The sequence below is a fragment of the Ptychodera flava genome, chromosome 10 (genome assembly GCF_041260155.1).
Source record: "Ptychodera flava strain L36383 chromosome 10, AS_Pfla_20210202, whole genome shotgun sequence".
In the NCBI taxonomy this organism is placed as follows: domain Eukaryota; kingdom Metazoa; phylum Hemichordata; class Enteropneusta; family Ptychoderidae; genus Ptychodera; species Ptychodera flava.
In genome coordinates this window covers 25,438,733-25,455,291 of record NC_091937.1, presented here as the reverse complement: position 1 = coordinate 25,455,291, position 16,559 = coordinate 25,438,733, and the positions used below count along the sequence as shown (strand labels likewise).

Sequence of the window (16,559 nt, the reverse complement as noted above, 5' to 3'; positions counted from 1 at the left end):
ATAATGTAATGGCCGAAAATAATCAGAACTTAAATTTTACATGTTTTCATTAAGTTATCAGTACTTTCCGAACGCCTCTCACACAAACATTTGCGTCTGACTATCAGGGCAAGCATTGAACGTGACAAAAATGTTGAGAAACCTAACATCGAGAGCGGACACGTTTGAAGAAAGTGATGTAAGTCTGTCCACCGACATTGTCGGTAATATTTTACAAAGTCAGGAAAATGGTACAGAGGTTGCTGTAGCTCATGGAGTTCTTCAAACCGTGGACAACTTGTTAAGGGTAGATAATGACGTTCTGCGTACCAGCCAGGAAAATCATAATTCTGCCACGCGGTGAGTCGTTCTGAACATTCAAGCCTTAATCTAAATCCCATTTACAACATCTACAACGTCTTCTTTAAAGCAGAATGCGCCTCCAGGACATATATTTATACTCTCACGATTATTTGGTTCGCAACTCATGGGACTCATTTTGAAACCCATGGAGTAGCTAAAGTTTTCTACCCGCTTAATTTTAAGTACATGGAAATTTTAATTTTCCTCCAATAAGTTAGTCAAGTGCCAGGAAATATAGAGTAATTCATTTCCATAATCAAAATTTTTACAAGTACCAGAAAAATGTACTGTCTTAATTTAAAAAAACCCAAAAAGATATAAAAGTTTATTGGGGAATGTAGATCAAAGGTTCTAGTCTTTCATTTCCAAGGCACTTGCTAACTTACGTGAATTTATTTCTGAGTGGGCACACCTTTATTGAATTTGCTCCAGAGAGTAGCTTTGTTAAATGCAAAATACAACAAATTACTACCGTTGATCCATCATTGCAAAATTAACACGGTCAAATCATATGTAGTAAAACACATTGAGGTGCGAGTCAATGCTGGTATGTTGTACTTAAAGTATACATTGAGGTGCGTCTGACCATGGATAAAGATATCCATAGTTTGACAGAGCATGTTGTATGGTTGGTTGCCAGGTAGAACACGACATTAGAAAGTCTAAATGAAAGTCTTTTAGTTATCAAAAAAGTATTATGATTTTCAAAATCATTTCTACTTGATGTTAGGGACTGTCATACAAATGTCATCAGGCATTTATTATTCGCACTCTAGTTACCAGAGTGTATTTATTTATCACAATTTCGAAAAAAGGACAAGAAATATTACCATCTGTTTAAAGAATGAACAAGTAGACATTTGAGCACAATTGGATAACAGTGATATTCCGAAAATCTTACCAATGATCGTATTTAACCATTTCAAATATTTAAGCAAATAAACTGGGAAATATTGTGTCTTTGCATTGCAGACTTCTACAGTCAATAGATCAACTTTCCAGGCTCATTGAGTCTGATAATGGGTCGGTTATTATAGAGACTCTGAATTTACTACTGACAGTTGCAGAAGTAAATGTCACTGGATTCCAGGGTTTTTACTTCCCTGTGTCCACTTCAAGTCAGGTATGTCACGAATAGATGCAAAACAATTTACATATTAAAGCGAAAACATTTAAAGGGCCTGGACCATTAATCATCCTTGCTTGAGGGAGTCAAAATACACGAGGAGTTTTGCGTCGTTTAAATCAAAAGGTCATGAAATACTTATCATCATCAACTTTTACATGTTTTTGCTTGTTCCATTTCTGTTTATATTAATTGAAATTATCTCAAACTTCTGTTTTCAGACTATTGATTTCAAGGGTTTGCCTGTTTGTTCGACAACGATTTCTTTTCACATTTTAGCTATTTAGATGTGTTGTCGTGTGATTGTATTCCAGTCAATATTTCTCCTTCACCTATGCTTTGCTCCCGGTCAGGTAAACCCCGAAGAATATCACTCCTAGAGTAAATTGTTTGATTAAATGTAAAAATAAATAAATAAATAAATAAATAAATAAATAAATAAATAAATAAATAAATAAATAAATAAATAAATAAATAAATAAATAATAAACTCTGTCCTATCACAAGACAGCAACAGACGTAGTAACATCTAAGTATTAAAAAAAATTAAAAAATGCCTATGATTCAAGCTGTCTGTCTATTTGTCCGTTTGTCTGTCCGTCTGTCTCTATGTCTCTCTCCTATTTTACGTGCGCCTACCATATTTACTGTATCATATTGAATCGCCGAAAATAAGTTAAATGCATGTATGATGCTCCTTATCATGTTTAATCGCCAAAAACATGTATAATGCTGGTATGAGTTCTGTTTCTCCAGAGCAAAATGTTCAACGGGTCCAGTGATACGACTGGGAACACCGAGACGTCGATTGAACTGCCTGCATCATTATTTGAAAACGTTGATGATTCAGATAAATATCAAGTCGGTAATGCACAGTTTCTTGTGTACAAGTCAAACAAATTGTTCAAGGTAGGTTGCTACCTTCTTTTCATTTCCCTTATTTTGTGCAACTATATCTTATTCAAGGAATGCATAACCCTGATGAACCATATTTAAATTACTGATTTATTTACTCAGGTGGTCGACAACAGGACATTGTCTGGCTTCAGTCCAGTCATAGCCGCAAGCATTGGAGATTTAACAATCATGAACTTACGGGAACCAGTGAAGATCAGATTAGCGAAGAATGCATCGGTATGACTTTTAGATTTTACATGGCATCTGTTACTCGAGCTTTACGCATTGATTTAGTGTTGGTAGACAAAAATATGACAGATTTATTAAATAGCTTCTTGTGCTTATTTTCTCCTTTGACATTTATGGATATAATTTCTTAATTTGTTAATTGAAAATGTACGTTTGTGTCATCAATTGACGTCTACACCGTCTGATTATTCTCTTTTGATTTCTACTGGCAGTATAGTAACGTCAATGAGAGTTGCGAGTTCTGGGATTATAATTTAAATGGTAAGCTTGCTTTATTTCCTGCTCGGTTTCTTCAAGTAGCGTACAATGGTTTGTGTAATTTCTTCTACATCAAGTATACTTGAATCAGTACACAGGACACTAAATTAGTCAAAGTATCAAATCATTATGTGAACTGAATACAAGTGTAACTTGATACATATATCATATCACAGCACAGGAAATGTTCACATGTTTATGTATCCATCCATACACGATATGTAGTAATAATTCTGGAGATTAATATTTTAAGGAGCTCGAGTGACAACGCAAATGTCTTGGTTTCCACATTGAAATATATTCTAAGACAATAAATATTTTAGTGACATAAATAACAATTTTATCTTTCGAGTATTTTAATGAATCCGTCGAACTTCTAACTTTTGATCTACCTCAAGGCGGGAGCGGTGCCTGGTCCGGCGAAGGCTGCGCTATCTCCCTGGAGGAAAATGACAACTACAGAGTTCTGTGTGAATGCGATCACCTTACTAACTTCGCCCTCCTTGTCGTAAGTAGAGCACATGTTGATCTGTTGGTTTGCATTTCCTGTAAAATATTTCCAGTTTTTAATCATTCGTCTCCCCTATCGTGAAGATAAAATATCACGATAAGTATCCTAGAACGTAAACAAGTGAAAAAAAAAAACAAAAAAAAAAACATTGTGCCTCGGGGCATGTGTTTTGCATCAAATTGCCGTCTATCATTTATTCACAAATTTTTTTTTTTGCATTATTCACAATACTCAGCATTTGTACGTTCCTCGATTTCTCTAGAATACAGCAAAATGGGACCTCTAATTTCTCCTCATCGCATTTCAAGTCACCTCACTGCTAACTCCAACACATGCATTACAAAGAAAATGACAACATAACACGATTTGAACTAAATTTGGGATGTTATGGTCTTTTATTCAAAAGTGTTGGGTGTCCTTTATTACAGCGTTATAAATTACCCATAAAAACAAGTGAAATACAGAAAAGTATATTAAGTTAAATTTGATGATTAAACCAACACTACGTTATTCTATTTTCCAAGATTAGTTCCAATCGTGTTACACTGACCCAACTGAATGAACAGTGTTTTAGCATGCAAGTCTAATGAATGGCAAATGGCACTTTCTATATTTTAGTAACACCAAAGAAGACACTGTTCTATAGTTACCTTTACTATTTTATGTATTTAGGACATCTATAATGAAGGTATCAACATCGACTCGCCCAATAAGAAGGCTTTATCCATAATTTCATACGTTGGCTGTATAGTATCGTTAATATCATTGGCTATGACGCTCGTTACCCTGATTGCTTACAAGTAAGAATACATAACATAGCATGAAACAATGTTTCATCATGTTCTCATACGTTGATTTCAGTACACCGACAAAGCCATAAGAAAACAAATTGATATTAACGTTCAGCTTGGTATAAACAGAAATAAAAAGACACTGAGTTTATGAAATCTTCTTTTGTTTGTCCAAGACTATCTCTAGTTCATCGGTTCAATCCTTGAGCTGAACATTTCTTCAAGCTATGGCGTGATAATATTTTACCAGATCTATGGGAAGAGATCCTTAAGATTAATATATAACAAATAAATATTTCCATTCTTTGCACCAACCATTGCCTCTTTGATTCAGATTAAAGATACGTTTGTTGTAAAACTGTAGGATTTGTAAACTGATTATTCTTCATTTTCATACAGAAAAACAAAGGACAAAGCGACGAAGATTTTACTGAATTTATGCTTTGCACTCTTCATGGCTATGATGATGTTCCTGATTGGATCATTTTCTACTGATTTTGTACCAATCATACCGGAGCTCTGTACCACTGTTGCTGTTTTGTTACACTATTTCCTATTGGCTGTCCTGGCTTGGATGGCTCTAGAAGCGGTGCTGCTATACCTGCAACTTGTCAAAGTCTTTAAAACATACATCAGACGTTTCATGGTGAAGTTCTGTCTGGTCGGTTGGGGTAGGTCCCCATGGAGTTCATTAGACATAACTATATTAAACTGACATACGTTCTTCTATTCAAATTTAGGAGAAATAGAGATCTCATTCTGGAGTCGCTCTAAAGCTCTACTGTGTACAAATCACACGTAGTCGTATGCATTATCTAAGCTTGCTCTCCAAGTTCAATTTGGTATGTGCATATGCATACAGATTCATATTCCTTTACCATGTAACCAGAGCTTAGAATGATGTGTTCTAATATACGATTACTTACATTTTTACAATCGGAATATCAAGTGAGGAGTTTGTTTTTGAAAATGTCAATCTTTCGTAATAACATTCAACTAGGTCCGTTCAATATTACATGTAATGTACTTAATAACAGGATGCTCAGTCGCAACCAAATTATATATCGACAAAAGTCTTTTTTAAATGATCAAAGATGGCCGATACTTTTTAAATATATTTTAAACACATTTTGGCTCGAAAGTGTATCACATAGTCTTGTAGTTGTGCTTTTATCTTTTTGTATTCACAGGTGTGCCGTTGGTTGTTGTTTGTATTACTTTGGCGATCGATCTTAACAACTATGGGTACAATAACACCATGTAAGTTAAGATTTAAATAGATATGAATATAACGCCATGTAAGATCAAGTATGAAATTGCTGTACATCTTCATTAAATAGTCAATTTTGACGCACATCAGCTGTTTTTTGGAGAAAATCGTTTGTTACATGTTGGTCACTTTTAACATGGTGACCTAAGCAATTAAGAAACGATTACGAGTCAATAATAGCAAACAGTTTATGGACGGGACATTTTGCGAATTCTCCTTTATTAGAATATTGTCAAACTAACTAACTGATTAAGTGACTGACTGACTGACTGACTGACTGACTGACTGACTACTAAATCCATTTATTCAATCTATCACTCTAAACTCATTCATTCATTCATTCATTCATTCCTTCATTCATTCATTCACTCACTAGTGAATGAATGAATGAATGAATGAATGAATGAATGAATGAATGAATGAATGAATGAATGAATGAATGAAATTTTCATTATAGATGCTGGTTGTCAAGGTACCCGTTCTACGGTGCATTTCTGGCTCCGTTGTGTTTGGTTCTCATCTTCAACTCGATCATCTACTGTCTCGTCGTTTACCAAATATGTGGCCTCAACTCCAAAGCGATGACTGCAAACGAAAGGTACAGTTATCTGGCACAGTTGAGGGCAGCAATTGGGTTGATGGTACTAATCGGGCTTACGTGGGTCAAGCCAGTCTCCTGTTCAACTACCTGTTCGCCATATTCAATAGTCTGCAGGGGCTATTCATCTTTGTCTTCCACTGTGCGATGAAGACGGAAATCAAGGCTGGCTGGAGAAAGACGTTCTGTCGATGTACGATGGCCAGACACAAAGAAGCAGGTCACGGTTAGTTTTGCATTAAAGCGTAACACTTCCTATATTTTTGTCTTGAATGGAAACATCTCCAAGCAATGAAAAAGAGAGATTATATGCTTTGCTGAAGGAATGGAAATAATCACTTAAAATACTTACTTTATTCTACCACCATGCTCTGCAGGTGAGGGAGAGGGGGAAGCGTTTAAATGAACCATATTTTCTATTTTGCAGGTGATACTGATGCGTCGACTAATTCTTTAAATGGCTTGAACTACGAAATAAATAATGCTGAAGAAATGGAGATGAAGCTTGGTAAGTATACAACTGTGCGATGAATTGCATAGAGGAAATGAATGAAGGCTTACGTGTATTTTGATGAAAAGCATATCTCGATAATATATGATATTACTTTGCTATGGAAATATGTATTAATTTGAATATTTATTAAACCTCAACCACAAAGTTTAACAATCACAGCATTTTTGCGTCTGTTTGATATCTACTTGCCTTCCAAAAGGGCAGACTGGCAGTCATGATACGCTACTGATGCCGTGCCGCTACTTTACTTCTTCTTCTAATATCGATTAAGTTACTGCTGATGTTGATGTTACCCTTTCTGCTTCCATTATATAACGAATGATACTTCTTGTTTCCAGATACATCGACTGCATCGGTAGAGCAAACGGACCGTGACAACGAACAAACAATGTCAGCCTTCAAACGACACTCAGCGCAGAATGATTAATAAAAATTCCCCCTTTGATTAAGTTGAAATGTTGTCGGACGATCCATAACCAACATGATAACTTTATAGTCATAATTATTCTATGTTGCTTTCCACATTTTTCCTGCTCTTGATTGTTGGGATATATTGTATATCTTGAGCCTAGTAATGTCACTCCCATGACCTTAAATTCATTTCATAATCATCGGACTTGTTATAACGTCATTAATGATATACCTCAATCTACGTTTCGGAGGCTGTATAGTTCGATGTGTTTTATAACATTTTTGTTCAGTCTGCAAAATAAAATTTCACTTTCTTCATATGAAATGATGTCAAAATGCCTAGTGTTTATTGACGAAATTCCGGTTTCAGTTTCCGAATTCCCCTAATAATAATGTATGTCTCTCACATCTTTCACTGTCACTTCGTCTGTGTACCTTTCCGCTTTTCCTCTTCATCGTCTGTGTATCCCTATCTTTGTCTGTTTATCTCTTTCTCAGGTAAGTAAATAATAAATATTTGTATTAGGTGTTTTAGATTTACAGAAAGCAATGCCATCAATACCAAGAATATTATAACGTATTTAGAATTGTGCAGACAATTGGTATCAGTTGGGAGCTGTGACAGACTGATGGTCTAATCGGCGCACGAAAATGACTTCAAGCAGATGTACTTCATGCAGGAAGTGGAGTTTACACTTGTGGAAACACTGGGTGTTACGGGCCATAGGGGTTTAAGGTAGAACGCACCTCGGGGACAGAAAGTGAAATACTTAAACTTTTGCTCTAACTTTCCTCAAGGGATATTTCAATTTTCCCTATCAAAATCAAGAATAAAAATAGGGGGTCACCGTGCAAATTTTGGTACTAGAGAAACAAATTACCCAAGATTTACCGATATTAGAAATTCAAAATAGCCGCGGCCGCCATCCCTGTGTTAACTCTATGGAGAAAAATAAAAATCTTTTCAATTTCGAAAAACTAAGCCGTGAAAAGTGGTCTTTCACGAAAAGCTTTAAAATGAACCCCCACATGTGGTATATCAGAAGAGAATTGTAAAAGTTTGAGAGTCCGAATGTCTGTCCCCGAGGTGCGTTCTACCTTAAGGTGAAGTACTACGAATTACGTCAAAATTAAGTTGTGGTGTCATTTTCTTGAAACTTTGCACAAATATTCTTGGAAGTTGTGCAAGTGCAAAAATGAAATAAAAAATGGGGGTCACCACGCTCGTTTCCATGGAAACGGACGTTAAAATGGCGTCGTTAGAAATAAATAAAAATGATATAATTCACTTAAACTAAAGAAAGCAATTATAAAACGCGTAGCAAACGAGTTAATTTTAATAAATACCAAGACTTAAGATCCATATCTATCGAATGTATAGTTTTCATGATGTTTGTGGAGAAATTTTAACATAAGTATCGATTACAAAATGACGATATCGAAATTATATCACTACATAATTTTCAAACTTTCTTCCTGTCGCTTTGAATGGTGTCATTTTGACCAAACTTGGCGAATAAACTCCTGAAATAATACCATTTAGTTTACACTTTTAATAAAAGGGTGTCATCACGCTACTTTTTACAATATCTCCAGGTGAATGGGTAATTTGCGCCATATAAATGGGAGAGAAATGTTAATTTTTCGCTCATATTGAATAAAAACCAGCTTCCTAGGGGGTCAAAATATGACAAGGTTATAGGTCACATGTATTTCTAAGACACTGGGTCAAAAAATTAGGTAAAAGCGCAATTTCAACAATGACAGGTGATGTTAAATATATGCGCTACAAAATAACCCATTTGCGGCAGGCTTGAGTTAAATCTGCGCAGAAACGTTCTAAAGCGTGTGCGTCTAAAATAGCTTGAAAAACAAAGTTGAATTCTAACTAGAGAGGCAACCTTGGCCATTCGAACATTTCCCATAGGCACTTTGACGTGGTGGATTAGCCAAGTTTGGCCTAAATGTGACCCTAGCCCTAACCCTATTAATGATGCATGATTTGGCAAGTGCAAACAGTTTCAGATTGGACACAATAGGAAACACCAGTGCATACAAATGCATGGCTGTTCCAAGTAATTGTACACCTCTAGTGTAACCCATGAACTAAAAATGAGAAGAAATTGGACATGTATGGAATCTGCTGTGCTAAACTAAAACCAACGTTGAAAAAATATCTATTGCATGGAAACTGAATGTGATCACGTAGCTGATCAATCCACACAGTTTGAAGTTAAAGTGTATGTCCCGCATAAATTCAAAGTTAATTTTGCTTAAAATGAGCCATGCTATATGATTTTGCCATCCCTACTTTATCAAATAAATGCATCATCCCAAGGAAACGACGCGGTTAAATATTATAAAAATGCAATATGTTGTGCGATTTTGAAGTTGGCTGCCATTCGGGTCGTTTCGGAATTCGCGGGCATTGCCACCGGAAATGACGTAACTAATTGAACGTACGAGTGAGCGTGTTCACCACGGCCATAGCGAATGCTTACCGCTGTGGCTTCAACATGGTGAGAATTAGTTACCCTTTTGGTGGCTGAAGTAACCGCAGCCATTGCCAGTTTAACATGCACTTTATTTAGGATGCCGTATTTGCCAAAATTACAAGAAAGGGTCGGAAAAGAGGCATTCAGACAAGCGTTTTCTGCGGTGCACATTTTCGAGTGCCTCGCATGCCGTGCCTTGGCCTTGTGACTTCGCGTCGAATACACACGGTTCGGAAGCCAGATGTACGGTAAGATAGAATTTAATTCCTGGAGCTACTACATCGATTATGTGATCGCAATGCCGTACCAGTATGACCATTGTCACCAGAAAGCGTTCGCGTGTATCATCATCAACTGTGGACAGAGCGAGAACAGCAGCAAGACTGCCCAAACCCCCCCCCCCCAAAAAAAAAAAAAAAAAAAAACAAAAAAAAACAAAAAAAACAAAAAAACGAGGGAATGCGGGGCCGGAGAAGTATGACCGTGTTTCATCCATCAGGACTGAACGCCGATTCACCTGCTTTACGAAAGTGATTGTAAATAAAAAAATACAAGTACTACATCTCATGTATGTGTGACTCTATAATTAGTAACGTTGGGAGATATCTAACTTATTCCTAAAAAGTTTACGTAGTGATTGACTGACTCTTTGTGAGACTGAACGATAGGTTGTGTATAATACAGCACGGCGCTGCCAGTAACAGTGACAACGTGTAGCGAAGAAGTTTCATACTGCTGACGAAGCAGTCGCGTTGTCGTCATCTGTTCCCTTCTGTCCGACTAAGTCTCCCCTAAAATATTTTAGCTTCTTTGAGAATTTCGCAGTCATGAAACAATGAAGACTGTGCTTTATATCGCTGACACTTAATCAAGAAAAAAACTGCGGAAGCGTAGCTGATCACTCCGTCACAGAAATGGCCAGCTGAGCCGCCCGGCCTCGGGTGCCAGTGTGCCCGATATTTACATCATGTCAATTTTAATTTATCTCTTCCCGAGAATTTGGCTAGACATGTCTTCACGGTCACATGTTTTTAAAAGTGCCAAACTTCATGTGAGGTTTTATAACGCCAAACTGAAGATTTTGCGGCGAGAATACTACTTTGGTTTTTATGCTAACGTGACCCTCAGCTGGTTCCACTTCCAGCTGTGGATCAGAAAGATGTGTGTTAAACGGTGGACAATTTTCAACTTGATCTCTACTACATTTATCTACAAACGTCATGGTGTAATTCAAATTTTTGTATACAGATTTTGAACGAGGCAATTTATGTTGATAAGTAATAATGAGGTGGGATGGCAACTCCAGACTTCGTTCATATTTTGTTAGCTTGCGGTTGTGTGTACGGTAGTGCACTAGTGTGTTGGACTGTGGTGGACTCGTCAGGGGCTCGTCATAGACGGTCAACAAGAGTTCCGCTCTTGTTCTCGTTTAGGTTAAGGTCCCGCCTGTTAAAATCTGCAGGCCTGTAAATTCTGAACAGCTTTGTCATATCTTCTGTGACGATGACATTCTCAGTTGCACTGCTTTCCCTCATGAAATTATCACTATCACCATAGTCGATGCACTAAGTCGCCATCGCGCGTTCTATTAGTGACGTTACAGCTACTTACGCCAAAACGGGGCGAGCTCGGCAATTTCCGGAAAATGTCGCCATGATTGAAGTCAAAACGTGCAACTTTTCCCGTGTTTTCGTCAAAATAACACAATACAACCGTCTAAAAACCGCTCAAATAAGCTTCAGTTTGTGTGTAAATGTTTGTTTTATTGATACCAATTTCATTGACAACCAGAACTAGAGTATAGGCCTCAAGTCAAACGAAAAAAGGCTCAAAATGTGGCGGGACTCACACAATAACTACTACGTTTTGTGTAATCGTAGTGCGGAGTGATTCATACACAAGCGGTGACTTACTTGTTTAAAAAACTGAAAAAAATTACTCGTTCATTATGTGTACAAAGATATAAACAGGGTAAACTGACAATCAGTAGTAAAATTATTACAGTAGACAGGTTTGGCTACACGTTTTACGTGAACGTGAACGCGTAGAATCCACGTTGGCGTACACGTTCACGTGCAAAAATCCGTTTGGCTACGCGTTACGTTACCCGTTCGTGTGACATGGGCAACAAATGATTCGGCTAGGCTTGGGTCCCCATAATCTGTTTCCGCATCACATGGTTATCCGGTATGCCGCGAATCGGCAAAGAAATTTCACATAAAATACCGAAAATACATGAATATCTTTGAGGATGTCACTATCATATATTCAACTAACAAAATGTTTTGATATCTAAAGATGAGAATAAATTTACACGTTTACAAATTACGTGAAACAGCTGTCTCCACGTAAATACGCAACGTCGGCTCCGTGTACGTGGAGAACGAACGCAAAATTCGATGACATCATCGCACAAATTCGTGACGTTACGCGTTCACGTTCACGTAAAACGTATAGCCAAACTTGTCTAGTAAAATATACTTCCTACGCTCATGAGTCTGCATGTTTACGTTGGCAGCAGGGGCCACTCTGCATGAGGCTATATTGACCCTCCGTTACAACAAATTTGTGATCAATCGAAAGTATGTTGCAGTTGTCTTGGTTTGGGCAAACTCTGACCAACTGTTTCACAGGATCAAGTTTTGATCACTGTCACCGTGGCATGGAATGGCCGTGGTCAGGGATTTGCGGTCCTACTAGGCCTAATCGCTGCCGACGGAAACTGTAATGCTAAAATCACTTATTTCATCAGTGTATGAACGTTTCAAACTATTTCAAGTCATTTTCGCGTGTTTGGGATCATTGATGTAAAAAGAGACATCAATGTTGGGATAGATCCCAGGGATGAGTTCGCCGGCCCATGTCAAATAAGCTGACTTTTCTGGAGGAGAAGAAAAATTGAAAGAGTATCATTAAGTTTGACATTAAAAGCACCTTTACAAGTTGAAATTTCCAAACTCAGTATACGTAACGCCTATAGACCAGCCCCAGTCGCTCTTTTTGTCTCGTCAGAGCATGCGCAGTTACTGTGAGGCAAGGCAATCCACAATCTATACAACAGCCTACCCCTGACAGTCTGCTGAAGTTCATTCCTTCATTTATTTCGTGTTCATATTTATATGCCCACAGACTTGGAACAAGTCAATATAGCCTACGGTATTCGTAGACTTTGCTTGGACATTCCTATCGCACCAGAAGGTACTGTACAGTAGCACATAATATCCGACAAAGAATCGAATTTATTTTTACTGCAGAATATTAAAGCGGCAAAAAGTGATTTTATACTTGTGAAAAACCATAAAGTTGCTGATGCTTTTCCCCTGGCTGTTCCGGGCAGTAATTTTTTATTCCATCTTTCTTCCGCTTGTCCGTGTCCGCCCTTCCAGTTTATCTTAGTAGAAGACGACGGACTGTAAAAAGAATGAGTAGTAAATTGCACTGCTGCCACTCAAATGAATTATAAATGCGGAGTGTCACATGACGGGGGACATAACATTGTCATTGATTTTCGCGTTTTTATTACCGTAATGTTTACGAGAAATTAACTTCATTACATCAAATTCTTATTTTATTTTGTATACTTCTAGTCTAAAAGTTATACGGCGACTGTACCCATGTATTTCAGTAACTGTGCTTGAGACTGGATATTCACAACAGAGGGGTACTCGAGGTGGTTGAAACAGCCTATTTAGCATATCCATGACCGATCATACTAGTCTTTGTGTCGTCAAACTCTCATAGCACTGCTCGAGGTCATAACTCATAGTATCACGTGACCGAAGAGTCAAGTGTAAACCCTTCCGATGAGCCCAGACTGAATGTCTTCTACTCACGGTTACTGGGGTTCGACATAAAGGCAAGAAAAGCACACTATTAGCGGACCAATTTCCTCAATTTTGACGACAGTTCCCGCTCTACAACATGTAAACCTCTTACAATCAAACATAGTGGATGAAAAGGTCAAGCTCTGTGACCATAAACAGTAGCTTCCATCGCTCTCGATGGTGTGATACAGTCCGATTTGCCAAGCGGAAAACAGGTAAGTTGCCAGTCGTTTAAGTCAAGCATTCATTTCGCATTATTACCAATGATATCGGAAATGGTGTTGCTATCAGTGAATGACACTGAATACCTAAAACAAAATTGAAGTCCATATTTTTCAGCTGAAAAAGTACTGAGAAATTTGCTCAACGAAGGGTGTGCCTCACTTTGTCCCATTTTAGTTATAACATACCACTACGAAACAGGGAAGTTTAGTCACAACATGTACACTGCGGGGAGTGTTTCCGCAAATAAAACCATTAAAATTATTAAAATTTATAACAATTTTAATGCCAGGAACTTCTGTTTTTTATTGAAAAACAGACACAGTCAGAATAATATTCTCCTCGTTATGTTGACATTTATTGAAAATTTTAACCACAAGTTAGACATCTAGGCCACGTGTTTATCTTATTTTTTGGAATGGAGAGGGCTTTTGTGCCTGTTACAACAAAGCACCATCGTATCACTGACCTGGCGTTTGTTTTTTTAGAATACGGATGATAGAAGTTTAAATAAGTTTATATTTTCTTGTTCGGTCACTTTACAGAGAAGTTAAACGTGACTTACTTATTCTTTCATTCACAGGCGACTCCGAATTATCAGTCCCCTTTAGAAGGGAACTGCAGTTCAGTAACTTTGCATGGTCTGAAAGTAAAGTGTGTTTGTCATTGAGTCACTAAAAATAGAACCGAAACTAGAGAGAAGACAAATATATGTCTAGCAGAAGTGACCTGCAATATTTGGGCAAAATGGCTATAAGCTTCAGTAATCGACATTTTCACTTGTTCCAAACGCTACTTCACTTGGTCGTTGTCATTGGAACAGCGACTGCGCATGCAGACTACCATGCAAAGCCATGTCGATGTCAATGCAGGCCAAACTGTACATCTCCTTTGCCGACATGTGATGAATACTTTGAAACGACGTGTTGTGTCAACTGCACAAGCATGAGCCATTCTACAAACGTTTTGTGAGTATATGCCTACTCTCAAATACTGTACTATCATTTGTTCAAAAATGTTTGGTTACCCTACGTTTCTTTTTATAGACATCACACTAAGTGATCAGAATGTAAACGGATCGGGAATCGCGGTGTGTTTGATAGCATTATCTAACGTATCTACACTGTAAAGTGAAGTGTTCAAGGATAGAACACCAATTAAACGCCTTTTTGTAACACTTTTTGAACGCCTCTAGACGTTCAGAAATCTAACACTACGTGTTCAACCAACGTTCAAATTTTGAACATACGTGTGCAGATTTTGAACGCTACGTGTTCATCAGACATTATATTGAACACCATGGTGTTCCATATCTGAACACACGTTGCACAGGAAATGTGTTCAAAAAATTGAACGCTTTTACGCGTTCAAAGGGCTGTAACACTTTTTGAACGCATGGACGCCGTTCAACGATAAGTGTGTTAAAGGCTAGAACACATGATACGCGCTTGTTGAACACCTTTAATTTTGGGCGTTCACGGGTGTTCAAGCCTTGAAATAACATTACAGACCATTGATATCCAGTAAAATTATTTTATTTAAAAATACACGAAACATTTCTAGAGTAAAATACAATAATTTACTGGAAAATGGGCAAATAAACATTGCAACTTTGTATGTAAAGTTTGTGAGAGGAAAAAACCAACAGTGTTAACACCTTCCTATCAAAAACATAAGCAATAAAAATCACCATATTGTGGATGACGTTTTATGTTCATACTTGTTTAAAATGTACAAAAATAATCTGAAAAAGCTCAAAATTTGGCATACTTATTGTGTTGAAAAGTATATGTATGAAATGCATACTCCATTTTTGTAAGATGGTTTCTTAAAGACATTTCCTCTTGTATTGTATAGACAATTGTAAATTTTGAAGAAAAAAGAAGTTAGTCAAGGCTTCTCTGGTGCACATGGTATATAGTTGTCCACACTAAAGTAAACACAACATGTCAAGTTGTCAAAGTGTCAGAGTAAGGCACATCATGCAGAAAGTGGGGAAAGTGGGTCCTTGGCAGGGTAAACCTATTTCCTAGTCCAACAAAGTCCTTCATAAACAAAAAGTTTGTTTGTTTGTAATATCTTTAAATAAACCCTGAAATAAATGGGTGACATTTCAAAAATATACTTCTCAGAAATTTAAAACATATTCATGAAGACCTTTCAAATTCTGGTGTACCCTGCTATTAATTTTTATAAAATTTTTTTTACCAAAAATGGTAAAAATCACCCTTAAAATGAACAAATGTACATTTCTTCATAACTTGAATATATCACATTCTGGTAATCCCTTTATGTCTTAAAAATGTCTGAAATATCTTTAATGTCCTAAAATTACAAAGTTGCAAATTTCTGCATAATTTGAACAATCTGAAAACGACTATCAGTAGAGATCTATGTCCTAAATATCAAAACTGTTCGATTAGCAGTGTTGAAAGAGATTTTTTAAAGATTTTTTGACCAAAAAATGACAAAAATTGCCATGAAATATAAAAATTTTAATTTTTCATCACAACTAGCACAAATTTGACTAAGGTCATTTTTAGGGACATTTTTACCAAATATTGAAGACGGCAGAAAAATAGAAGAAGATTTTTGCAAAAGAATAGCAAAATTAGCCTCAAAAATATAAATTTGCATATTTCATCATAATTTGAACATATCTGATTAGGGTAATCCCTTGGGACCTGTAAGCCAAATATCTAAGGATTCGTACAGGCTGTTTGAAGGAAAACCTTTGGATGTACAAATTTGAGGTTAATGCTACACATCCCCCTATTTAGCTGACAGCAAAGCTAGAAACCAGTTGCTAGGTACAAGAGACGTGTTGAGCTACAATACAAAATAATCTACGGTTTGGTAGCACGCTATGATCAACTAAATGTTACAAGGGCATAAGCTTTCAAAGACGTGAAGTCTCCTTCATCAGATGCAAGGGGGATGAATAATTGAAGCAGAAAGTGACAGAAAATTCAGAGTGAAAATTTCAGAAATATCAGTAATTCAGAGCGGACATTTTTACTCTGGATGGTCTGTCGCTTTCAGCTTTAATTT

General features: G+C 37.0%; 1 protein-coding gene across 1 annotated transcript; it reads left to right on the top strand.

Moving 5' to 3' along the window:
* The first annotated feature begins 110 nt into the window (after positions 1–110).
* On the top strand, positions 111–7,289 carry LOC139142341 (adhesion G-protein coupled receptor G6-like). The gene is made up of 12 exons (XM_070712256.1): positions 111–339; positions 1,315–1,465; positions 2,225–2,377; positions 2,486–2,602; positions 2,827–2,875; positions 3,271–3,380; positions 4,056–4,183; positions 4,574–4,845; positions 5,365–5,434; positions 5,902–6,268; positions 6,470–6,550; positions 6,895–7,289. The coding sequence occupies exons 1-10, from the start codon at positions 131–133 to the stop codon at positions 6,191–6,193; spliced, it is 1,551 nt and encodes a 516-aa protein (XP_070568357.1). The 5' UTR covers positions 111–130; the 3' UTR covers positions 6,194–6,268; positions 6,470–6,550; positions 6,895–7,289.
* Positions 7,290–16,559: the final 9,270 nt, after the last annotated feature.